Source organism: Danio aesculapii, chromosome 6 (assembly GCF_903798145.1).
Source record: "Danio aesculapii chromosome 6, fDanAes4.1, whole genome shotgun sequence".
Classification (NCBI taxonomy): domain Eukaryota; kingdom Metazoa; phylum Chordata; class Actinopteri; order Cypriniformes; family Danionidae; genus Danio; species Danio aesculapii.
In genome coordinates this window covers 43053874-43081012 of record NC_079440.1, presented here as the reverse complement: position 1 = coordinate 43081012, position 27139 = coordinate 43053874, and the positions used below count along the sequence as shown (strand labels likewise).

General features: G+C 35.0%; 2 protein-coding genes across 2 annotated transcripts; one reads left to right on the top strand and one right to left on the bottom strand.

Moving 5' to 3' along the window:
- Positions 1 to 43: 43 nt before the first annotated feature.
- On the bottom strand, positions 44 to 10595 carry eno1b (enolase 1b, (alpha)). Its single transcript, XM_056460262.1, has 12 exons — positions 10458 to 10595; positions 9601 to 9699; positions 9385 to 9480; positions 8703 to 8761; positions 8534 to 8603; positions 6570 to 6703; positions 4993 to 5215; positions 4716 to 4913; positions 4432 to 4633; positions 703 to 811; positions 524 to 582; positions 44 to 416 (listed from the first exon to the last, which is right to left on the bottom strand). The coding sequence occupies exons 2-12, from the start codon at positions 9683 to 9685 to the stop codon at positions 350 to 352; spliced, it is 1302 nt and encodes a 433-aa protein (XP_056316237.1). The 5' UTR covers positions 9686 to 9699; positions 10458 to 10595; the 3' UTR covers positions 44 to 349.
- A 10356-nt stretch (positions 10596 to 20951) lies between these two features.
- On the top strand, positions 20952 to 25678 carry ppil1 (peptidylprolyl isomerase (cyclophilin)-like 1). Its single transcript, XM_056460274.1, has 4 exons — positions 20952 to 21115; positions 22994 to 23148; positions 23352 to 23420; positions 25377 to 25678. Exons 1-4 carry the CDS (start codon positions 21060 to 21062, stop codon positions 25595 to 25597), a joined length of 501 nt encoding a protein of 166 aa, XP_056316249.1. The 5' UTR covers positions 20952 to 21059; the 3' UTR covers positions 25598 to 25678.
- The last annotated feature ends 1461 nt before the right edge of the window (positions 25679 to 27139 follow it).

Below are 27139 nucleotides of genomic sequence, written 5' to 3'. Positions count from 1 at the left end.
AGCAAAGCGGAGACCACTTAAATGATAACACTACCCAAAAGTCTCTCATTAGTTGAGGTAATGTTTTAATTTTAACAGTATTCACTATCACAAGCACAGTCCTCAAGAATCTGCTATGCAGGATTTGCAGGAAAACACTGTTTGCGCTTTTTTGCAATACAATCATCATGACACAAGTACACGTGACACTCATCCAAATGGTCACCCACACAACGGTTATGATTCTTGTTTTTGTGTCCTTGATGAAATGGTCTCAGCATCAACCCATTCTTTAATCATAAGTTAAAACATATACTATTAGTATATTTACTGTATGAGGTTAAATACTTCTAAGTGTACTGTGGTGGTCTCAGTTCAGTGGATTTCTGAAGTTCTTCCCAGCAAAGCGAGCTTTATCCCCCAGTTCCTCTTCAATTCTGTGTATGAAGAAAGCAGGTATGCAGAAGAAGTGAAATACTTATGCTCATTTATGGTCGTGTTTGTTTGAGAATAGTCTAACAAATTTAAAAAAAGGTAATCTTACCTAAGGATCTGGTTGTACTTGGCCAGACGCTCTGAACGGCATGGGGCTCCAGTTTTAATCTAAATATCCAAAAAGAAATATGTCACAGAGGTGAGCAGAAAGATTACAATTATTTATTAATTGTAAAATAAAAATCACAAATGTTGTGATAAGCCTATCAAGTTTAAAGAACATTGTACCTGTCCAGTGCACAGTCCCACAACAAGGTCAGCAATGAATGTGTCCTCGGTTTCCCCTGAGCGATGGCTCACCATCACGCCCCAGCCACTGGACTGAGCCATGTTACATCTGTGGGGTGGGATGGTACAAATACCTTGTTAATTTTGTAATTTATCAAAAAGTGTGTCGTTTTATTTTGATTTGATATAGGGCGAAAAACGCATAGATACTCAGTTACTCCCACTTGTGTGGCATGACTGCACTACACTTTACATATGGAATAAGTTTATTTTAGCACTCATAGATGGATGCTGATTTGATTTAGGGAAAAAATGCATAAATACATATCAAATGATCTGTAACAACAAAGAAATTGTGACCAAATCATTTTAAAAGTTACTCCCATTTGTGTGGCGTGACAGCACTACACTTTTCATATGGAATAAGTTTATTTTAGCACTCCCCTAAAGTTAAAATATTGAGTATTAAACCACTGAATCCATTCAGCTGATCTCCTGATCTAGCGGGAGCACTTTTTGCTCAGTGTAGCATAGATCATTGAATCAGATTAGACCAGTGGTTCTCAAACTTTTTTCACCAAGTACCACCTCAAAAAAAATTGTCTCTCCAAGTACCTCCATAATGACCAGTATTGAAATATAGTAGCGTTGTAGGCCTAATTAAACAGCTACAGCTGTGCAAAGTTCAAAAACGAGGCAGATTAATTCCAATTATTAAGAATATGTACTATTGTCAACCACTTAAAACATTATAAATAGTTTAAACATTAACTGTGCTTGCAGGTACAAACAAACAAACAAAAAAAAACAAACATTTAAATTAAAATGTACTTTTAAAAGTTCAAATGACACTGTTCTTAAAAAGTAAAAGGAAAACTGCTGTACTTAAATCTAAAGTATTAACATAGTAGCCTATTCATCAAAACCTGGAAATGTTGTTTGGACCTAAGGTTATATGTCATAATCTATAATCTATCTAATATATATATATATATATATATATATATATATATATATATATATATATATATATATATATATATATATATATATATATATATATATATATATATATATATACACACACTTTCTGACAAATTTTGAAATATATGTTGCATGTACATATGACAGGGTTCATACAGGCACAGCCTAATGAAAATCAAGGACTTTTAAGCACTTTTTCCAGCAACCTATTTTTATTTTCAAGACTGACACGCTATGTATTAAACACCTGAAATGTATTCTCAGCAACCCATAAAATCATTGCACAGGAATTTATACAAATAAAAACCATTAATAATAATAATATTTATTATTCATATATTAATAATATAATAAACCTGCACTAAATGTGCTTGTGAAATGTTTTTGTACTGAAGTAAACATACTATTAAACAGCTAAAATAGTAAAAATTTTAGTAAATAATACTAATATTAGGTAAAAGTACAAAGTACTCTTTTAAAAAGCAGTTACTTCTGAAAAATAAATCAGATTTTCATTATGAAATCACTTTTTTAAAGTGTAAACCTGTTTGAATGGTTCAATTGCATAAATCACAAAGCTACATGTACAGGAATTTGCACTAACAAAGGAAGTATGGTCAATTTTTCCTTTCATGACAATTAATCTGTTTCAATAGCACTGCCAAAACTACCACCAAAAGAAACAGTTTTTGTCCATTTTTTTAAAACAATAATTTCAAGCTTTGAAAGGTTTAATTAAAGTTTATGATGAAAAGATTTTAATTTAGCCTTTTATTTACATATTTGCATATTTTGCTTTACAATATGGCAAATTTGTTTCTTAAATAGCTGTACATCACATGGAAATTTTATTTTACACTTGATCTTAAACTAAAATAATTTTACAAAAAAAACAAGTACACTGTCAGTAATAAAATAATAAAACTAATTACTTTGTTTAACTTGAGGTATTATAAATATGACAACACTACATTTATCAAAGCAGTGTTTTAAGAGCCTTATTGTTTATTTTGATAAATAAACAATAAGTAACAACAGATTGCTTTGTAATGCCTGTACAATTTAGTGATGCTTTAAGACAGATAAGAATACATCTATTGTGTATAAATCACACAAATACCTCAACAGAAACATTTTCAGCATAATTCTTTTGTCATAAAGAAAAAAAAAGTTCCAACTTTGCTAAAAGTAAGTTTCACTTCACGATACAGCCAAATAAGAAGTCTGTTAGCATTGTCAACGGTCCTGCATCAATCTAATTCTAAATACTTGACAGTTTTTGACTAAATTTAGTCAAGGTGCAAAGATAAATAATGTCTACTTTAATAGCGAACAGATCGTGATTGTATAATGACCAATTACCATGTTTGTAAACATTCAGGATGCGCGCGCAGGGAGGTGGCAGAAAGAAACCAGGAGCGCTTGCATTTACTGCAAGGGAATGACATCCGATGCGGTACAGAGTTTGTTGTTGTCTTAGAAGTAAGATATATTGATTACAAATTATATATATTATTTACATAATGCTTTCAGCGTGTTATAACAGCTCATCACCCAGTGATAAGCACAGTGATTCTGCAAAATTAACGTTAAAGTATGCGGCATTCATCTGACAGGTCTATCCAGCATTGCATTTTTTCCTAAATGTATACCTTGTATTTGAGGGAACAAAGGGTCACGTTCCTACTGATGTGGTGTGGAACTTGATTATGTTAAATAAAATACATCCAATTCAACCTCAACTTTGATATCAGAAGGAAAGGGATAAAAAGAGTGTGTTTTACACAGCCTGGCACTGCACAGCTTCTTGCCGTCTTCTGAGAATCTTTATAGTTTGGTTTCTGTGTAGACCGGCAGATAGCACTCTGCAACTCTCACATGGTCGTCCACTGAGGCTAAGCAGGGCTGTACCTGGTCAGTACCTGGATAGGAGACCACAAGGGAAAGCTAGGTTGCTGCCGGAAGTGGTGTTCGTGAGGCTACCAGGGGGCGCTCAACCTGCGGTCTGTGTGGGTCCTAACACCCCAGTATAGTGAAGGGGACTCTATACTGCTCAGTGAGCGCCGTCCTTCAGATGAGATATTAAACCGATGTTCTGACTCTCTGTGACCGGTAAAAATCCCAGGATGTCCTTTGAAAAAGAGTAGGGGTTTAACCTTGGCATCCCAGCCAAATTTGCCCACTGGCCTCTGTCCATCATGGCCTCCTAACATATCATAATTGGCTTCATCACTCTGTCTCCTCTACACCAATCAGTTTGTGTGCAATATGGCTGCCATCGTGTCATCCAGGTGGATGCTGCAAACTGGTGGTGGAGGAGGAGATTCCCCCCAATGTGTAAAGCGCTTTGAGTGTCCAGAAAAGCGCTATATAAATGCAAGGAATTATTATTATAGACCTGCATTTGCTCCTCAATAATCATCTACTGCATGCATGAATCAGTGGACAAAGCTAATCAAGTAGTGATGAAGAAGCAGGCATTGAACTTCTGTGGAGGCGGAGTTTAGCCACACTATTACATCATAGAGTTTCACATTCACAAGCTGTCATATTGTCAAATTGGTTTTAATATAAGCTGTTTTTATACTAATGAGTTCTGAAACTCAAATGATGTTTTTTAGAATGCAATGATCTATTATATGTCAAAAGGGTCAATGTAATTTTAATTTACTAGAACCTGACCCCTTTAATAAAGTAAATTTTGAGAATCTTTTGTACAAAAGTAGGATCTTGTTTTGAACTTACGCCTGCAGAGACTCTGTAACAGTACCAATCTGGTTGACTTTGAGCAACAGGCAGTTGCAAGCCTCATTCTCCACTGCAGTAGCGATGCGCTTGGGATTGGTAACAGTGAGATCATCTCCCACAACCTGGATTTCTGTGCTGTTGGTGAAATTGGTCCAGGCCTCCCAGTCATCTTGATCAAAGGGGTCCTCAATAGAGACCACTGGAACAGTGATTTAAAAAATTATATACACCTCTGTCAGAGCTTAAGAAACAAAAGAAAAGAGCAAACGACGGTTGGATACCTGGATAATCCTCAATGAAACTCTTGTAAAGGTCAGCTAGCTCATCGGGGCTGATGTATCGATCGGGGTCATCAGGAGACTTGAAGTCCAAGTCATACTTTCCGTCACGATAGAATTCAGATGCTGCCACATCCATCCCTATCACAACCTCATCAGTGTATCCAGCTTTACTGATGGCATTCTTCAGCAGCTCTAGAGCTATTATTAACATACAGATAATATATATTAAAAAGTCATCTTAGCTAGATAGTCTTGATTCTAGATTTGTTTTGAATACCTTCTTTGTTCTCAAGAATGTTTGGTGCAAATCCTCCCTCATCACCAACATTGGTGGCATCCTGGCCATATTTCTGCTTAATAACGTTCTTCAGATTGTGGTACACCTCTGCACCAATGCGCATGGCTTCCTTAAAGCTGCTGGCCCCGACCGGCAGAATCATGAACTCCTGCATGGCCAATTTATTGCCAGCATGAGAGCCGCCATTGATCACATTAAAGGCCTTTGGAAAAAACAAGGTAAAATGCAAAATTGATTGAGAGGATGACAACATTTCAATCCATCATTTGCTGTTAAAACTTTCAAATAAAGTTGTGTTAATCTTAGTTAATGTATTTACTAGCATGAACAAACGATGACCAATACATTTATTACAGTATTTATTAATCTTGGTTAATGTTAGTTAATGGAAATAATGTTGTTCATTGGTAGTTCACATTAACTCATAACGCATTAATTGTTAACAAGCTTAAATTTGGATTTTTATAATGCATTTTTAATGTTGAACGATGATTAATAAATGCTCTGTTGTTGTATTGTTCATTATTACTTCATGCTGGCGACGCAATGGCGCAGTAGGTAGTGCTGTCGCCTCAAATCAAGAAGGTCGCCAGTTCGAGCCTCGGCTGGGTCGGTTGGCGTTTCTGTGTGGAGTTTGCATGTTCTCCCTGCGTTCGCGTGGGTTTTCTCCGGGTGCTCCGGTTTCCCCCACAGTCCAAAGACATGTGGTACAGGTGAATAATTAAGGATTAATAAAAGGACTAAGCCGAAAAGAAAATGAATGAATTGCTACATTAACTAATGTTAATTACTTAAACCTTTTTGTAAACTGTGACCCATTTATTTGTAGAACAGCAAAAAAGCAAACAAGAAAATTGTCTTATTAATGGCTGGTCTGCTTTCAAATACCCTCGAGGTCTCTTTAATCTCTTTGAGGCCAAACACACTATAAAATTATCCAGTGAGCATCACTTATGAAGGTGAAAATGCTGCACTGATGCCAGAGGTCAGAGGGAAATATCCAGACTGGTTTGAGTTGATAGAATGGCAACAGTAACTCATATAACCACTCATTATAACTGAGGTCTACAGAAGAGTACTTCTGAATGCACAAAACATTCAAACTTGAAGCAGATGACATACAGCAGCAAAAGACCACACCAGTGCTACTCCTGTAAACTGAAAACTACGGCTGATTGTTAAGCCATCTCCTAGTCTGATTATCAATTCCTGCAGTGCCATTGGAATGGTAGGGTGAGTATTTGGCGTGAACAACATGAAAGCATGAATCCATCCAGCCCAAACATCAACAGTTCAGGCTGCTGATGGTGTAATGGTGTGAATGATGTTTTCTTGGGATGCTTTGAACTCTTAGTACCAAACAAACATGTACAATGAAGATTGTTTATAGTTCTTTGTTAAATCAATGCCATGAATGATTAATGTAGTTATAAAGTGTTGATGGGGTCCAACCCGGTAAAGGAAAGGTGTTCCTAATAAAGTGGCATGTGAGCGTACACCTGGGCCACATTTATGTTTTCCTTACTGTAGAATTTCAAACACAAGAGTGTTCTCACCGGTACAGGCAGGATGACCTCTGGGTTTCCAGCAAGGTCAGCAATGTGACGATACACAGGTACACCTTTCTCCGCAGCTCCTGCCTTACACACCGCCAGGGACACACCCAGGATGGCATTGGCACCAAATTGAGCTGTTGTTCGAAACAGAAACAGGAATTAAAGGACTATGACTATACAATTATATTACATGCAAAAATATTTGCAAATGCTCACAGGCTTGTTTATGCAACCGTTTATGTACACTACTATTAAAAGTGTTGGGATCAGTAGTGTGATTGTAGGAATTGTTATTAACTGCATTAATTAAAAAAAAGACATTATGCATAATGCAAAAAATGCTTTCTATGTATATAAAAAAATCTAACCATACATTTATGAGTGGTAGTGTAAACATTACATGGTAGTACAACTGTTGAGAAAACTATTTTAATGTAAAGCACAAGCTAATATGTTGTTAAAGGTATACAGTGCATTCATAGCGCTTCACTTTTTCCACATTTTTTATGTTACAGCCTTATTCCAGAATGGATTTATTTCCTTTATTTCCTCAAAATTCTACACACAATACTCCATAATGACAATGTGAAAAAAGATTTTTTGAAATTGCTGCAAATTTATTAAAAATAAAAAACCTGAAAAAGCACATGTACATAAGTATTCACAGCCTTTGCTCAATACTTTGTTGATGCACCTTTGGTAGCAATTATAGCCTTTTTGAATATGATGCCACAAGCTTGGCACACCTGTCTTTGGGGATTTTTGCCCATTCTGCTTTGCAGTACCTCTCAAGCTCTATCAGATTGGATGGGAAGCGACGCTGTACAGCCATTTTCAGATCTCTCCAGAGATGTTCAATAGGATTTAGATCTGGGCTCTGGCTGGGCCACTCAACGACATTCACCGAGTTGTTGTGAAGCCACTCCATTGATATTTTGGCGGTGTGCTTTGGGTTATTGTCCTGCTCCAAGATGAACCGTCACCCCAGTCTGAGGTCAAGAGCACTGTGAAGTAGGTTTTCATTCAGGATGTCTCTGTACATTGCTGCATTCATCTTTCCCTCTATTCTGACTATTCTTCCAGTTCCTACTGCTGAAAAACATGAGGGATGGTATTAGCCTGGTGATGAGCGCCTGGATTTCTCCAAACGTAACACCTGGCATTCCCTCCAAACAGTTCAATTTTAGTCTCATCAGACCAGAGAATTTAGTTTCTTCTGGCTTCTATCTGGCCACTTTACCATACAGGCCTGATTGGTGAATTGCTGCACAGATGGTCGTCCTTCTGTAAGTTTCTCCTCTCTCAACAGAAGAACGCTGAAGCTCGACAGAGTGACCATAGGGTGATGGTCTGACTAAGGCCTGACTAAGGCCCTTCTCCCCCGGATCACTCAGCTTAGATGGCCGGCCAGTTCTACGAAGAGTCCTGGTGGTTCCAAACATCTTCCACTAAAGGATGATGAAGGCCACTGTGCTTATTGGAACTTTCAGAGCAGCAGAAATTTTTCTGTAACCTTCCCCAGCCTTGTCCCTCGAGACAATCCTGTCTCCTGCTTTGACATGCACTCTCAACCCTGGGACCTTATATAGACAGGTGTATGCCTTTTCAAATCATGTCCAATCAACTGAATTGACCACAGGTGAACTCCAATTAAGCTGCTGAAACATCTCAGGAATGATCAGTGGTAACAGAATGTACATGAGCTCAATTTAGAGCGTCACGGCAAAGGCTGTGAATACTTATGTACATGTGATTTTTTTCAGGTTTTTTATTTTTAATAAATTTGCAACAATTTCAAAAAATCTTTTCTCACATTGTCATTATGTGGTATTATGTGTAGGATTTTGAGGAAATAAATGAATTTAATCCATTTTGGAATAAGGCTGTAACATAACAAATGTGGAAAAAGTGAAGCGCTTTGAATACTTTCCGAATGCACTTTAAATGTAAACATTTTGATTTACACTTGTTCTCAGTTCCGTCCAGTTCCAGCATGAATTGGTCGATCTGTTCTTGCTCAACAACAGGAATTCCCTAAGTGACAGAGATTAAAAAACTCATTACCAACCAATCAAACTTACATTTACAAAACAGATTTTATGTAGTTTTAATATCAATATCTGAAATACTCACCTGGCTAATGAGAGCAGGTGCAATATGTTGGTTCACATTCTCAACAGCCTTTGATACACCTATATTACAGAAAAGTACAGCAGATATGAGAAACATAGGCATTGTGGATTGATTGTTAGTGCAACTGGACACATGCACATCTCTGAATCCACTCGATTGGTTTATGTGCTGTCACAACACTGTACATCAGATATTTATTTGATTTGTTAACATTTGTAACTCCAATCAGGCAAGTGTTTTAAAAAATCTGTTCATGCGCAATTTAATCCATGCAAACATTGTGCACTAAATAATATTGTAGTATTACAGTAAAGATTTTTACTAATTTAAAATCACATGCATTTCAGAAAGTACACATTTTTCACATTAATTCACAAATTACTAACGGGATAAATCTGACATGCTAATTCAAACCAAATAAAAATGAGTTCTTACTTGTTCACTAAGCTGTTAACATAATGCTGAACCCAGTTACTGTATTAATCTGTTCATTCTCAATAGAGAAATAAAACACAGCTGGGAAAAGAGAAACAGTCCCTTGTGTGTTCAGTAAACAAATCTAGCTTGACAACTCTTGCTTATTTCCAAAACATTAGCAATAAATTCAGTATGACTGAATGAAATATGATTTCTCATTAATAATGAATTCAATAGAGAAATGAACAAGCAGAGTTAACGCTACCTTTGCCCAGGTAACGTGACTTATCATTGTCTCTGAGCTCCAGTGCTTCATAGATCCCAGTAGAAGCTCCACTAGGGACAGCAGCTCGAAACAGACCTGTTTGAAAGCAGATAAGTTTCCGTTACATGTCAGCAGATTCAATGCAATCCTTTCTTCAATGAAAATGATTTATTTAAATCTAGTGTTTGATTTGGAAAGAAACATCAGGAGAATCACCTCTTTCTGTGTAGAGGTCCACCTCCACTGTAGGGTTGCCCCTAGAATCAAAAATCTCACGAGCGTGTATCTTCAGAATAGACATCTTTCTTTAAAAATCTGATTGACAGAAGATTAGATTAGAAAAACAAAGGGAACAGTTTCCGATAAATGTGTATGTCTACAAGGAGATTTCAAGGAAACCTGAGAACACCATCTGCCTTACAGTAATGCCATTGACCTACAGGGTCACTTTCTCAAATCCTCTTGCCTGCTAATAAGCATAATACTTAGTGAAAATGAACATCTGTATTGGTAAAATTATACCCATTTCAAACAAACAAGTGATTAATAGATTTCCAACATGCACAATTTGTATTTAGGATTGTGATTTCCTATTGGGCATCACGAGAAGCTCAGGTCTAATTGGATTAGCAGCTGTCACAAAACAAAAAGCTTACTGAACTGGTCTTTACTGAAGAGCTTTTTTAATGCTTTTGTTTTTGCATGAGCATATTTAAATATTATAATATGTGCAACTACAACACGTTCAATGCCAACGACAGTCTCATTCATTTCCTTCCTGGAATCATATTTCTCTCTCGTAAAGTTTGTTCTGCAAATATTTAATCTCATTACAGTGTGTGAATATGAGTGGGCGTGATGGAAAGCACGACTCATCACGGTCCTTCTCAATGTCACGTGCTTATTCACGATGACTCTCATCCAGCACACTTCATTAGTGTATCACTCGAGAACCTAATGCTTTACATAAATATCGAATATTAGCTGAGATTGAATAAGACAAAAAAGCCGGATTATAATGTAAGAAGTCTAGAAAATTGTAAACAGATAGTTGATGATACAACGAGTCTTACCTTAGTAAAACGATATAATTAAATGACAGGATGAGGTGGTAAACTGACAGTTACAACCAGCTTCTGCAGTTGCGTGCTTACTCTCAGGAAAACTCGCCCACTGGGAAGACCGTAGAAAGGAGAAGATGGGAAGAACGGATACTGTCTTGAAACAAGTGTTAGTAAAGGGGCGTGGCTTCATGGATTGGAAGTTGATCTTATTTGGACGGATTTTACGTAATTTAAACAGTAACCATTCTATTTTGACACGTAACTGTGAATCTTCGTTTTAATGGCTGTTCTCATTTCCATCACCATTATTTAGATATAAATTATTGTGCAGAATGCTCAGGAGAAGGGACTGAATTATCACGTGTTACACGTGACTATTGTCAACGCTGTGCAATCTTGACCAATCAATGTCGTTGATGTTTTATTAGTTGGCGAAATCTTAATGTTGAATTTAATAGCGGTTGCTGTTAATTATTTACATTTGGTGGCGCCTAAAAATCTCTGTAATTAGTAGATTTACTGTTATAAGAGTGATTACACTTATTAATTGTAAGAATGTCTACAATGAAACAAAAACTTTCAGAAATTTGAATAGAGGTCAATGGAGAATTCGGCTTTCTGAGCAGCCATGCGCTCCCTTGAGGAAAACAGGTTTGTTTCATGGGAAATAATGATTACATGGCAACACTTTCCAGAGATGAAGTTGTTGTGAGTTCTTCAGCAATATTAAGAATTTCAGTGTAAATTATTATTTGCTATAATCTGGTTTGATAAGCTAAATTAAAATGGTTAAATGTTTTCTGAATTTTGTTGAGACTTGATTGCTTGGTTCTAAGATTTTGTAGAAGCAATATTGAAGCAGTTTGTTTAGTCTTTAGGACAAACAGAACGACCAGACCCTTAGTAGAATTAACTTGGTTTTACTATTAAACAAACAAAAAATGTGGTTATTGTAGTTAAAGGAAGGGTTAAATGAAAATTTACTAATTTACTTTCACTCAAGTAGTTCTAAACCTTTATGAGTTTGTTTTTTCTGATAAACACAAAAGAAGATATTGTGAATAATGTTCTTCTATGGCAGGAAAATCAAATAGCCTACCATAGGAGTTCAATTATTACAAGTTTCCAACATTTTCGAAATAACTTCTTTTGTGTTCAACAGAAAAAAGAAACTCTTGTGACAAGTGAAGAGTGAGTAAATGATGACAGAATTACAAACAATAGTTTAACCATCATAATTGTAATAAAATTATAGTTAATCAAAATGTTACCAAACAGTGGGGCATATAATGCACAGTCCCGCTGGGCAAGCTTCTGAAAGCAATGTAAATAATATGTCAAATACTAAATCTCCCATTTTAAAAGCATTAACATTTTATCATATTCTTGTCTGTAGGGAGAATGTGATGCAATGACAAGATGCACAATAGAGTGTTTGTGTGCTGGAGAATCCTGGCAACTCCTTCCCTTGGGCCAGTAATCCCTCAGGTCATTGCCCTCACCCTCCCTCCTTTTTTATCCTTTTCTCTTTCCACCTTCTCCCTCACACACTTTCTCTAACCCACTGTTTTTCACTTACACTTCCTAGAACCCTCAAACAGCCATGTTAGTTTAGATCAGTTTCACATATACAGGTGCATATTTTCCCTCATGCACAGTTTGTTTTGTGTGAAATGGTTGAGAGCTGATGCTTTGCTGCTTCTTTCAGGTTTCTCAGGAGGCCTTCCTGACAGCCAGCTGATCCCCATGTTCCTCCATCCTCTCGCCTCACAAATCAGACCCCAGGGATCTCATTAACAATCCACACAGGCCTGTGGATGTGGTGAGGCATTGACCTGTTGCCTGGGTTACAGTGCAGTCCCTGTGTCCCAGCATAAACTCCTGCTGGAGCTGGAACTCTCAGATCCTTTGTTTAGACTTCATATTCTGAATTGTGATTTTACAAAATAGCCAAAATTAAGCATCAAAATGGCATCAAAATCGAGTGCCATATTTGCATTTCCTGTGCTGACTGCACAGGTATTTTAAACAATTATTACTTTATAGGGATCTTAAATACATATACAGTGCATCCGGAAAGTATTCATAGCGCTTCAGTATTTCCACATTTTTTATGTTAAAGCCTTATTTTAAAATAAATTAAATTAATTTATTCAATTTGTTAAATAAAAAATTCAAATTTATTAAAAAAGCTGAAAAGTCACATGTACATAAGTATTCACAGCCTTTACTCAATACTTTGTTGATGCACCTTTGGCAGCAATTACAGCCTCAAGTCTTTTTGAATATGATGCCACATGCTTGGCACACCTGTCTTTGGGAATTTTTGCCCATTTCTCTTTGCAGTACCTCTCAAGCTCTCTCAGGTTGGATGAAAAGTGACGGTGAACAGCCATTTTCAGATCTCTCCAGAGATGTTCAATAGGATTTAGGTCTGGGCTCTGGCCGAGCCACTCAAAGACATTCACCGAGTTGTTGTGAAACCACCCTGTTGATATTTTGGGGGTGATTTAATCCATTTTAGACTAAGGCTGTAACATAAAAATGTGGAAAAAGTGAAGCGCTATGAATACTTGCCGGATGCACTGTATATTGCCAAAAACAAACAAACAAACAAACAATAATCTTTTAAATCATGCACCAATCTGTAATTTAGGATGTAATTTATATTTAGGAGCTGATTACTAATAAATACAAATATTCAAATATTTTTTTCTGAGCCTGACTACAAAAAATAAAAAAATACAGTGCACAGTTGATTTTATTGAAATAATTTAGCTTTAGGGAACAATAAAGCTGCAAGGAAACATCTAGATCTTACTTTTCCCAAAATTATTTACAAAATGCAATTATGAAGTAATTTTTTCCACTGAAAAACACTCCCAAACTGCTGAAATTTTGTCTTGCCTCTAGTGTGTGCAGTTAAATAGTCCAAAATTTATCAGCCTATAATTAATATTCTTACAAAAATTATCAGTATAGCCAGCAGTATATTGTGCGTCACTATAATTTTGCTTCCTCTTTTTTGTAAGTATCCCATGCAAGGGATTCTTCCATTCCCTGACACCTGTTTAGTGGGCCTGTCCTGAACAGACCTTGAGCACAAGCACTTCATTGTCCCAATGAAACCTTAAATATAGCTCTAAATACGAAACAGTGGATTTTATATTGCTTTTATAAAAGCAAAGGGAGTGGATCTTCATTTTTATAGTCAATAATCTGCAGACAAAATCCATATATTTTTCAGATTTAAGCACACAGTTGAAATGACTAAGATGGGCAGCTTTTTCTCTTTATCTTTACATTTTTAAGTATTAAAAATAAAGACAAACTCATGTTGCAAGTTGAACTAAGTCTGAATTTATTATATATTATATGTTAAATATTGTTAATAGTGCATAATCATTTTAAAAAAATAACATAATTGATCTATTTTGTTTTTGTTTTATGTGTTTGAACTGGAGATTAATCTTAATATTGTAGTAATTGATTACTGAGTCAATCTATTACCTTAAAAGTGACAAGTTACTTTTACTTCAAAAATGTAAGTAATGATGTTGTAACTATTAAGTTCAGTTTATTTTTTTAAGAATTACACACATAGTTAATTGAATTAGTAATGTTAAGGATTACTCACTTTTTTAAAGTCAACTAAACAGTTTTCACAGTGTACGCACAGTAAAATCTATTAATTAACATTAGTTACTGAATTAAATAACAATGAAAAATGCATTTGTTGTTGTGTTTATTATTGTTTTGTTATTATTCAGTTAGCTCAGTTCCATTAAATAATATCTACTATTATACTCTGTAAAAAATGAGGGGTTTCAAACAATTCCATCATGTTGTCTAAACACTAATCGATTAAGTTAACTTAATTGTTTTTCAAATTTCAGTGAATTGAACATAAAACAATGAAGTTGTCCCCCCAAAACTCAAGAATTGTGTTGATTCAGCTCATTTTAAATAAGTAGCTTGAACAAGCAGCAACAATAGTCTTTGAGTGTATTATTAAAATAAAACATTGCATTGGTGAGTGAAATAATGTAACCTAAAAATTATAAATAATTTAATAGTATTGTTGGAAGTATGTAAATCAATGCGTGTATCAACTAATGTTAATGGTGGAATCTTTTTGGAAAGTGTTAATATATATTTTTATTTTATATTTGTATGGTCAAATGAGTAAATAACATTGAGTTAAAATTCAGTTAGACCCTGAGTTTAATATCAGCTATTTTCATATTATGTGTTCATCACCAGGAGGAGTTTATTATCAGTGTAAACAATGCACAGAAAATAATGAGAGGATCTCACAGAGGACGTATTTACAGCTTACCGAATGTCTTTTTAAAACTCCTATCTAATGATGAACATTAGAGTAAAAAAGTAAGCCTGAACAACAAGTAGATAGAGGTTTATTCTTGCCTGTTGCCCTAAAGTCTGACCCAGAACAAGAGACAGCGCAGGTGAGGCGTGGTCTTTTTGAAGGTTAAAAGCTTGTGTACTCAGAAACCCAGAGGCACTTCAACACCAAACCAGCCAATCACAGAGCACAAGACACACCTGCGCATAGAAGGAAGACAGGGATTGGCCACAGCGTAAAAATGACACCTGGGCAGGGCTCCAAGGTATACCTGAAAACCTAGATGTTTTGTAGGAGCAGTTTCTTCGCTTCAGGAGCTTTAGGAGATTGTGTTTCTCCTCATGCTCGAGACTCCATTACTATTGTCCTTGTGTCTTCATCAGGCACCTTCAGACCGGTTCGAGAGGTATGGCCCTGCAAGGAAGAAGCAACATTTAACAAGTGGAAGGAGCAGGAAGTGATCTACATCTGCTGAAGCGACACTGCGACACAATGGCATCTCTTGTCCATGACTTCATTCTGAACGACTGCCACTGGAACTGATAGGGTAACTAATAGTTTTTTATTCAAAAACAATTCAATTAAATAATGTTTATTCATTGCTAATAAGTGGTTTTATAATTTTGTTTGTGTATATATGCAATGCTAATGTTATATGATGAAATAAATACATACAGATTACTTAACTTTTTTTTTTTTTGAATAAAATGTATGTATTTTAGTATGAAATTTGAAGGAGATTTGTTCAAATAATGGCATATAAGTGCCCAGGATGTGAACTTTCACTTCCGTAATTTGTCAAACCTGTTTGTTCAGTTTAAAACAAAGGGGTATGAAGTAGAATATGCAAAGCATTTACAGAAATGACGTTAAATAATTCAACATTAGTTTTTAACTCTATTAAACAAAGGTGTGGTATACAGTTAAGCCTATAATAGACTTGCTACACCTAAAACTAATGTTTAAAGGCGTAAAACACTGATTAATGCTTACTTTGATAGTCTCATATTCAATATTTTTTCTTCCTTATTTTGAAAGAGTAAAAAAAAACACAAGTAAGAATATAAAAAATATGCCTCATTTGAATAGCATTTTGGCGCTAACAAAAACAGACTCAATTACTTTGGTTTCAGTAGTAAGCGAGTTATCTAATCCAATCTTATCTAATCTACAGGTGAAGGGTCAGTCAGGTGCACACTCAGGTATAGGTGACAAAGATCAGCCATTTTGATTAGCATGACTAAGCGCTTTCCTTACCACCTACGTTGAGTGTCTGCAGTGGGATTCGGAGGCTGTAGACATGATTTTGTTTTGATGAAGGTGCGACTAATTAGCTGAAGTCTCCTAGGTCATGGAGACGTCTCAAAGGTCACAGTTGCCATGAAAGCAGGCCAGGGCGTACACCTAAGAAATAGACGTCTGGGGTTACAATGTTTTCATCCTTTCTAATAATAGCTGCCAGCAAAATGATTCAGAAGCGTGGTGAAACTGGAAGTGGTCCAGACGTGCGAGGTAATACGCAAAATAAGTGCAGTTTGAAGGAAATATATAAAGCTGTAAAACAGGACCGGCCGGGAAAATAGATAATCATTAACAAGCACCTTGCTAAAGTACACTAGCTCTCATTTTATAGTGACAAACAATATGGAAAGTATCCACAATATACTATCGATCAAATATGATCATTTGCGAAAGGACAATGGATGCCCGGCTCCATCTTACAAGGCAGTTTTGGATGTTATATCTTCTCTAATACTGCCTGGTAATGATGCAGATGGTCATCAACAGGCAACTTTGCATCTGGGTGTGGACCTGCTGTTTATGCAAATATGCATACAAATGGAAAATATGCCTTGGTGAAATGTTTTTTTGGGCCCTGTGGTGCTGAAGGAGTTCATTCATTGTCTCTAGGGTACATCTTACCTGACAGTGCTTGGCTGTTCACTGATGTTCTAACACTGTCTGGTAACGATGCACTCTGGTGACTCAATAAATCATGAAGATGTGAGAACACGAACACAATTCTTTCAAAAACTAGGAAATGTAGCACAGTTTGGTCTTTTAAACCAATCATTTTAAAACTGCATTAAGACTGCTTGATTAAAAAACTTAGTTAAGTATGATAACGAATTTAAAAACAGTTTGGTGGTTCCATGAAGACCCTTTAACATCTAAAGATCCATAAACTGAAGAAAAAGTTCTTTACTTTATTGAAATGTTCTCTATAACAAGAACAAAAACACACATTGACATATTACAATTTTAAACCCTATACTCTGTAAAAACAGTAACACATACAGCCACATTATTTTCCTTATACTCAAAAAATATTGTTCAAACTTCTTATATAAAATGAGTTGAAACAACACAATTCTTGATTTTTTTTGGTGACAACTTAACTGCTTTATGTTTGATCCACTTAAACAAAACAATTAAGTTAACTTAATCGATTTGTGTTGGGACAACATAAAGTAACTGTTGAACCCAGCATTTCATTTAGTTACCTTTAGTGAAAAACCTGATTGAGAAATGATTTTAAGGAGTACAAAATGGCTCTTCTGTGATCTCACTGACAAAACTTTATATTGAATCCCTAATTTGTGTGTGTGTGTGTGTATAAATATAGATTCTCCCCCTTAGCCTTCAGTTCTAAACCCCACCCTGTTGTGTCCAATGGCCTGCATGAATGTCACAAAAGCAATTCCTCCACACTCCCACACCCTCTAATGTGTGACGTGCCAGTCAATGATCAGTTCATCCTCCTTTTCTTGTCACTTATTGTGTAGATGACACCTGAGATCTGTGTGACAAACCCTAATTGAACTGTGCCTACTCAGTTCGCCTTTCCTGTTCGCTGGGCTGGAGGAGGAAGTAATGCCAGTCTGTAAAATATTAAAATGACTGGCAGACATGCGGTACTCATGTTAGGGATTCGACACTTATATTACAGGTTTATGTGTTGTCTGATGGAATGTACAAAGAAAATTCACATTTTTTAGGAGATTCAGTTTACTTTAAAATGAAAAGTCATTATTTACTCACCCTCAACTTGATCTTAACCCCATTTGAGTTTCTTGCTTTTTTCCGATACAAAAGAAGAAATTTTGAAGAATGTTTGTTTCTATCATATATTTTTTCGACTATGGATGTCCATTGCTATTGGATTCCATCATTTTTCAGTAAATAATATTTTGTGTTCATTAGACAAAAGAACCTCCTAAAGGTTTAGGACCACTTGAGGGTAAATAAATGGTGTGTACAGTTTAATTTTTATGTGACCTAGCCTGATTGTCAGCTCATTTGAAAAATGTAGTTTCTTATGAATAAATATGTGTCACCAATAAAAAATGTTTGTCTTTGGAAGATGGAAATAATTTTAGGTATGTGTTGTTCATTCTGTCATCATTTAATCACATACAAATCTACATGACACAAACAAACCCAGTACGCATTTTTTTGTTTTCAAAAGATGTCTAATAGACATCTAAACATAGTTGTCTTGGCTAAAACAAGGCTAAATTTGGACTGTTAGTGAAAATCTAAAAGACGTCTAATAGGTATCTAATAGACGTCTAAACATAGTTGTCTTGGCTAAAACAAGGCTAAATTTGGGCTGTTAGTGAAAATCTAAAAGACGTCTAATAGGTATCTAATAGACGTCTAAACATAGTTGTCTTGGCTAAAACAAGGCTAAATTTGGGCTGTTAGTGAAAATATAAAAGACGTCTAATAGATGTCTAATAGACATCTAAACATAGTTGTCTTGGCTAAAACAAGGCTAAATTTGGGCTGTCAGTGAAAATCTAATAAACGTCTAATAGATGTCTAATCAGTTGTCTTGGCTAAAACAAGGCTAAATTTGGGCTATCAGTGAAAATCTAACAGATATCTAATAGATGTCTAATAGACGTCTAAGAATAGGCCAAAACTAGACTAGTCAACAAATAAACAGAACTTGTCTAATCTGTCTATTTGATGACTAGAATAGTTTTGGCCTATTAGATGTCAGATTTTCACTGACAGCCCAAGTTTAGCCTTGTGCTAGCCAAGACGACTACGTTCAGACGTCTATTAGACCTCTATTAGACATCAATTACATTTTCATTGACAGCCCATGTTTAGCCATGTTTTAGCAAAGCTGTCTACATTTAGATGTCTATTAGACATCTATTTAAGTCCAAAAATCTGACAGAAATGCATCTTAAAAAGACATTTGCTGCTTGTGAACTTTTCATAAACTCTTTCATAAATCTTTGCTTGCACCTTATCCATTACTAACAGTTTCCTTCAAGATCTATCTCCTGAAATAACAAATATCCACTTTAATGATGTCATTTCCTCATGTCTGCTTTCATCTATTCTACAGTCACATGACATCAGATTTTTCCTCTGCCTCTGCGCTGCAGTAAAATCCTCTGATTTGTGTCTTACCAGGCAAGTTTAGATGTTGATACTGTGTCTAATACTGCCTGGTAATGCCATCAATCACAGGGAATTTGATCGCCATTTTCTCCTTTCCTTCTGCACCTGCACTGCCGCAATGGAACAGTATTGATCAATTAACTTGCATTTAAAACTTGCTGTTAAAAATTGTATTAAATGTGCATTGTTTTGGTGTTGTGGTGTATATATTAAAGAATAAACCTCTTAAATGTCATATTGTTTAATAATATGCACTACTTTACTTTCTATAAATGCATGACATGTACATGTGTCCAGATTTTTAGTGCAATAAAACACAATTATATTCAAAAACATATTAGGTTTTGTGTCAGTTTATTTTTAACCAATGATCATCATAAACTTTGTAATGAGTATATAATAACAAGTTCCCATTGTTTTTTTTTTTTTTGTTGTTTTTTTTTTTGGAGAGGCTTTTGTTATTTTACTTTTAGACAATAACATGAAATATTTTAATTTTTATGCCAGTGTCTTTCTTTGTTTTTTCTTTCTTTCTTTTTTATTGAACAGTTGTAAACAATTTCACAAGAACTTTTAAAACAAAAATAAATTAAAAGCAATAAAGAGTCCACAAAATATTATATTATATTATATTATATTATATTATATTATATTATATTATATTATATTATATTATATTATATTATATTATCCATTCATTTTCTTTTCGGCTTAGTCCCTTTATTAATTAGGGGTCGCCACAGCGGAATGAACCGCTAACTTATCCAGCATATGTTTTACGCAGCGGAATCCCTTACACCCGCAACCCATCATTGGGAAACACTCATATACACTCATTCACACACATACACTACGGACAATTCGGCTTACCCAGTTCACCTATACCACATGTCTTTGGACTTTAGGGGAAAACTGGAGCACCCGGAGAAAACCCACGCAAACAAGGGGAGAACATGCTAATTCCACAGACATGCTGTAAGGCGACTGTGCAACCCTCTGCGCCACCCTATATTATGTTAGTCATTCATTAATTTTCTTTTTGGCTTAGTCCCTTTATTAATCCGGGGTCGTCACAGCGGAATGAGCCACCAACTTATTCAGCACATGCTTTTCGCAGCGGATGCCCTTCCAGTTGCAACTCATCTCTGGAAAACATCCACACACACTCATTCACAACGGACAATTTAGCCTACCCATAGCACCTATACCACATGTCTTTGGCCTGAATGGGAAACCAGAGCACTCGGAGAAAACCCACGTGAACACGTATAGAGCATGCAAACTCCACAGAAATGCCAATTGACCCAGCTGAGGCTCGAACCAGTGACCTTCTTGATGTGAACACTACTTACTGCGCCACAGCATCGCCTATATTATATTATATTATATTATATTATATTATATTATATTATATTATATTATATTATATTATATTATATTATATTATATTATATTATATTATATTTATTATGTTATATTTATTATATCAACGTCCCTTTAATATATATATATATATATATATATATATATATATATATATATATATATATATATATATATATATATATATATATATATATATATATATATATATATATATATATATATATATAATTTGAGTGTATTCTATAGTCTTTGATTATATTCACATAAAATGTCTTTTCATCCAGTCCGCCTGGTGGCAGCCTTTACATCGTGTGGTTGTAATGGTTTTCATTACAAACGAGTAAGCCGGACAGGGCTGCTGCTTCCTCATCGCGCTTTGCGGCACAATTTAAAATAAAAAGTATTATATTCACACTTACATTTGTTAAACTGCAGATATGTCTGGAATACCGCCGGATTCTTGGCAACCTTCTACTGTTTCGCTGGACACAACGTAAGTCGCAATGTAAACATTAGGTTTTAAATGAATGAGCGACGACTTCATAACTCATTCACTTCACAATAAAAGTAAATCTGTGGTTCTTGTTTTAACATTTTCATTGGTTTTAGATGCGAATAAAGGTAAAGATTTGACGCATGTTTGTTTAAAGTATCTACATGGGTTGAAGATTTTAACTGAACAGTTAAAATAAATACAGATAAAACAAAAACACGTGTTTTTTGTGCTTGATCCTGCCAATCCGATATACAAGGGTGTAATGAATAAGTACTATATCTAATAAATAAGGATGAGTATCGTATTAATACTAAAATATATTAAATAAAAGTATCTAATAAATAAGTACAAGTATCTACTTGATTAAAATGAGTAATAATAGGTAAGTTACTACTAATACCTAAAAGTATATACTAGTCAAAACGCTGAATAGTTGATCTTAATGACAGACAGTTCAGTATAGAAACCAATGGGAAACTTTTGTTTGTCGTATGAAATGGTTACTGGTCACCGATTATATCTAATGAATAAGTAATAGTGTTTCAAGTTTATTTTTTGTATGTTTTCTAACACCTAAAATAAGCACTTAACCAACAAACAATATAGTATAATAATTAACAGTAATAATAGTATATAAATATGTACCATCAGAAATACTAGCAAAAAATCTAGTAACTAATAAGTAATTACTACAGTGCATCCGGAAAGTATTCATAGCGTTTCACTTTTCCCACATTATTTTGTTACAGCCTCATTCCAAAATGGATTAAATAAATTTTTTTTCTCAAAATTCTACACACAATACCCCATAATGACAATGTGAAAAATATTATTTTTTTAAATTGTAGCAAATAAAAATAAAAAACCTGAAAAAGCACATGTACTTTTGCCGTGAAGCTCTAGATTGTACATGTACATTCTGTTTCCACTGATCATTCTTGAGATGTTTCAGCAGCCTAATTGGAGTTCATCTGTGACTTCACAACAACTCTGTGAATGTCCTTGAGTGGCCCAGCCAGAGGCCACACCTAAATCCTATTGAACATCTCTGGAGAGATCTGAAAATGGCTGTACACTGTCGCTTCCCATCCAACCTAATAGAGCTTGAGAGGCACTGCAAAGAGGAATGGGCAAAAATTCCCAAAGACAGGTGTGCCAAGCTTGTGGCATCATATTCAAAAAGACTTGAGGCTGTAATTGCTCTCAAAGGTGCATCAACAAAGTATTGAGCAAAGGCTGTGAATACTTATGTACATGTGATTTTTTTAGGTTTTTTATTTTTAATAAATTTGCAACAATTTCAACAAATCTTTTTTCACATTGTCATTATGGGGTATTGTGAGTAGAATTTTTTTTGGAAATGAATGAAGTTAATCCATTTTGGAATAAGGCTTTAACATAAAAAAGTGGAAAAGGTGAAGCGCTATGAATACTTTCCGGATGCACTGTAAGTAGTATCGACTTATGCATTAGTAATGATTAATAATAAGAACTACGGTATATAAAAAGAGCTACTCAAATCTGGAATACATACTAGTGAAAACTAGTATGGTATAAAGAGTAGTTGATCTTAATGACAGTTGCCTATAGAAGCCAATGGAAAAAAACTTTCAATTTGTTAGTAGCAACAATAATAGTTTCTAGTCACTGTTGAAATAAGTACTATTATCTAATAAATAAGTACTAATATTTTAAGTTTGTTTTTAGTACAAAAAAATAAGCACTAGTAAAAATGAGTAGTATAGTGCTTAAAAAGAAAAATACTATTAGCTTTAAAAGAAATATGTTAAAATGGCTTGCCATAGTTAGTCAGCTATGAAAGATGCAAAAGTAACTTAACATTGATTCCTAGTCATTGTTTTTTTTCCGCTCCAGGATGGGAACTATTGTGCTTGAGCTCTACTGGAATCATGCACCAAAAACATGCAAGAATTTCGCAGAGCTGGGCAGAAGAGGATATTACAACACCACAAAGTTTCATCGAATTATCAAAGACTTCATGGTTCAAGGAGGTGATCCAACCGGCACTGGTGAGCACATGAAAGCAGCATTACTCCTCATTCAACAGTCCTTTAGATTTGGAAATACTGCTGATACAGTAATTGCTGAAGAGTCAAATCAAACATGCATGTTTCTAGAATTGAAATATTAGCAATGTCACCATTAGTACAACAGCAGATGAATTTAATGTAACTTATTGTTAATGTTATTCTTATTAAATTCATTCCTGCAGGTCGTGGTGGTGCGTCAATATATGGCAAGCAATTTGAGGATGAATTTCATCCAGAGTTGAAGTTTACAGGTAAGTTTTATTACAGATGATATGTTTTTAAAAATATTTTATTCAAGTACAAAACACAACAAAAAACATTTATACAATCTATAATACTTTTTATACAAATTATAAGGAAAAATACAGAAAAAAATTGTAAATTAATGGATTAAAAGGTAAAAATAAAAAAAGCACCAGTCCATCCAAACATGCGATTAAATAATAAAATAATTAAATAATAGAGTAAATAATATACACCATCAAATATTACTTGATCAAACTCAATACATTAAAAATGGAGTGGATAACTAAGAGTAAAATTGTCCATGAATCATAAGTGCCCTACTTTCAACTCTTAAAAGATAAGCAAGGAAGAGGCCCCAGATTCTGTTTCTAACTTTTTAGAAGTATCTGTCCTAGCAAAATGAATTCTTTCAAGCTTAAGAGCAGCAACCATTTCAGTCCATCAAGATCACCCTTTTAGCCACCACCATACCAAATATAATGAACATTTGCTGATTATGTGACCATGCTAACACAGGGTCAGAGCATCCAAACAGAGCTAATTCAATATCTGGACTAATGTTTTCTCCTAAAACATTTGAATAAAACTGAAAAATATTCTTCCAAAACTCAGAGATCTCAGGGCAAAACCAAAAAGTATGAGCATACGTTCCCTCTGAAGTCTTGCATCTGTCACATGACGGGGAAACTGAAGGGAACATTTTATTGAGTTTAGTTTTGGTATAATGTAGCCTATGTACCACTTTAAACTGTATGAGTTGCAATCTTGCATTGATAGAACAGGTATGACTTCGCTTCAGCCCCTCTTCCCAGGTATCATTTGAAATGTTTTTCAGATCATATTAAATTTAATCGTATTATCAGGGATTCTGTGTCTCTTCAGTTTTGATTAGTTTTTTTTTTTCAGTTAAACACCCTTCATTTTCACTTTAATACAAATTACAGTTTAGTGTAAAACATGATTTATAACACATTTTTTTATACATTTTGTTTATACACCTGAACTTACCTTGACACACTATATATTATATCCATATTTCATATTATTTTAATAAAAATATATATTAATCATTTAATAGTCACATAGGGGAAGGCATTAAGGCCTTTTTAAATTCATAATGTCAAGGAATTAAATGGTAAATACACTGAAAATGTTTTTTTCCTATATGATATAAAAATATCATATATATATATATATATATATATATATATATATATATATATATATATATATATATATATATATATATATATATATATATATATGCTTTATATATCTGTAAACTGTAGAAATTGTCTTGTTTTCTGTGAAACGATTGTCCATAATATTAAAGAATATTAAATAAACAATATTAAAGAAACACTTCTACATTTTAAATGTGTTTTGAATTTTAGGGTTTCTGCATTTAATTAGTTTTTTTATTCTAGGATTTAGGAAGTCTTACATTTATGGAAGTCCCTTTATAAAACTTGCATACTTGTCAACTTGCATATCTGTGGCACAATTACAGATTCATTTCTCATGCTTTATTACAAATCAGCAAATGTTAGATTTCTTAGTTTTGACTCTCTGTGGTCATTAAAAATCCCATGGCACTTCTCGGAAAGAGTAGGGGTGTAACCCCAGTGTCCTGGCCAAATTCCCTCCACCGGCCCTTGCCCATCATGGTCTCCCAATCATTTCCATCCACCAAATTGGTTCTATCACTTTCTCTCCACTCCCCTATAGCTGGTGTGTGGTAAGCAAACTGGCACAGTTGTCCTGTGGCTGTCGTCACATCATCCATGTGGATACTGCACACTGGTGGTGGTGTGGAGAGACCCCCCTCATGATTGTAAAGCAATTTTACATTACATTACATTACATTAAGTGAATCTTTAAAGGCTTATGGATTTGACTTATAAGCCATCTAAAAAGTCTTTTAATGAGTATTTTTTAATAAATCGTCTTTTTTTTTGCAGGTGCTGGAATTTTGGCTATGGCCAATGCAGGGCCGGATACAAACGGAAGCCAGTTCTTTCTCTCGTTGGCTCCCACACAATGGCTGGATGGGAAACACACTATATTTGGACGGGTCTGCCAGGGCATTGGCGTTCTTAATCGAATTGGCATGGTGGAAACCAACAGTCAGGACCGCCCTGTGGATGACATTAAAATCCTCAGAGTGAATCTGCCCAGCTAAGACATTTGTGCTTGCATAATGTTTTACGCTTTATTTTTGTACAGCCCTTTTATTACATTAAACGTTCAGAATTCTCAGAAATATGTGCTCTCTTTATTTGACCAATACAAATCCATGGCCACAAGGTGGTGCTTTAGCTCTGAAATTTGGGTGGTGCTTTGTAGAAATAAATGTCTTATTAATGTGTACATTCCTTTATATTATGACAAATTACACACAAAGTGTTATAAATGTAACTGGAGATGATGATTATGATTTGAACACTTTCACACTACATTAGTAGCTGACAGATCAGCGTTCTTTTGATCAGAATAATAGAAAATGTATTTGTAGAGTTTCTCAATGTAGACCAGACTTGCATCACAGCAAAAGGTTATGAACTGAACAACTATTCAATATAGAAAACTGCATATATTTTGGGTGTGTGTGTCAGAGAGGAAGGGTGAAATGCATACATCACTCACAACTTTGCAGAATAAGGTGTCCTGGTGGCACAGTGGGTAGCACGATCGCCTCACAGCAAGAAGGTCGCTGGTTCGAGCCCTGGCTAAGTCAGTTGGCACTTCTGTGTGTTTGCATGTTCTCCCAGTGTCTGCGTGGGTTTCCTCTGGGTGCTCCGGTTTCCCACACAGTGCAAAGACGTGCGCAATAGGTGAATTGAATAAGCTAAATTGTCTGTAATGTATGTGTGTGAATGCAAGAGTGTGTATGTGTTCCACAGTGTCGGGTTGCGGCTGGAAGGACATCTGCTGTGTAAAGAAAATGTGATGGATAAGTTGGCGGCTCATTCCGCTGTGGTGACCCCTGATTAATAAAGGGACCAAGCCAAAAAGAAAATGCATGAATGAGCTTTGCAGAATATGTGTTTGATGGGCATATGGCCCAGCAGTGACTTTTCGGCAGAACAACATCAGCGATTCTCTGTAATCCAGGGTTTCTGGACAGATGTTTCTCAATCCTAGCTTTCAAAGGATTTTTATTGAAAACTCACAATTCAGAGCACAACTATCCTGGATTAGGCTTAATCTGTGTGCATGGGACCAAAGTAAACAAAGCTAAAGAGGTTTTGACCCACACGATCCTATTATTTTTGGAATTTGAAACCTCTTCACTTGGTTGTTGTATAAGAAGAGTTTGTAAGCTTCTCTGCACATCCCATGGCAAATGAGTTGAATGAATTATTTGAAAGCATCGCATTTTTATCATGTGGCAAATAAAATAAAAAACAGACAGAAAGAGAAACATTGTACCTCTTAATACATGAAACACTCTGAAGGCCATTTCCTTTACTTTGTATGATTTAGAAAATATATATATATTCTGCATATATAAAGTTGGGGGCAAAATTATTAGTCCTCCTGTGCAAAATTAGTTTCAGTATTTCCTATAATGTTTTTTCTTCTGAGAAATATGATATACAATGACTTGTCTAACTTGCCTAATTAGTTACCCTAACTTGCCTAATTAACCTAGTTAAGCCTTTAAATTGCACTTCAAGCTGAATACTAGTATCTTGAAAAATAACCAGTAAAATATTATTTA

What these genes read in the sequence shown, in the direction of transcription:
- ppil1 (XM_056460274.1), top strand. Translation starts at nt 21,060, where the DNA reads ATGTCTGGAATACCGCCGGATTCTTGGCAACCTTCTACTGTTTCGCTG. An exon ending in ACTGTTTCGCTGGACACAAC is followed by an intron (nt 21,116 to 22,993) that starts GTAAGTCGCAAT and finishes TTTCCGCTCCAG; the next exon opens with GATGGGAACTATTGTGCTTG. An exon ending in TCCAGAGTTGAAGTTTACAG is followed by an intron (nt 23,421 to 25,376) that starts GTAAGTTTTATT and finishes TTTTTTTTGCAG; the next exon opens with GTGCTGGAATTTTGGCTATG.
- eno1b (XM_056460262.1), bottom strand. Translation starts at nt 9,685, where the DNA reads ATGTCTATTCTGAAGATACACGCTCGTGAGATTTTTGATTCTAGGGGC. An exon ending in GGACGGAACTGAGAACAAGT is followed by an intron (nt 6,704 to 8,533) that starts GTAAATCAAAAT and finishes TTCGAACAACAG; the next exon opens with CTCAATTTGGTGCCAATGCC. An exon ending in TTTCATTGAGGATTATCCAG is followed by an intron (nt 4,634 to 4,715) that starts GTATCCAACCGT and finishes TCACTGTTCCAG; the next exon opens with TGGTCTCTATTGAGGACCCC.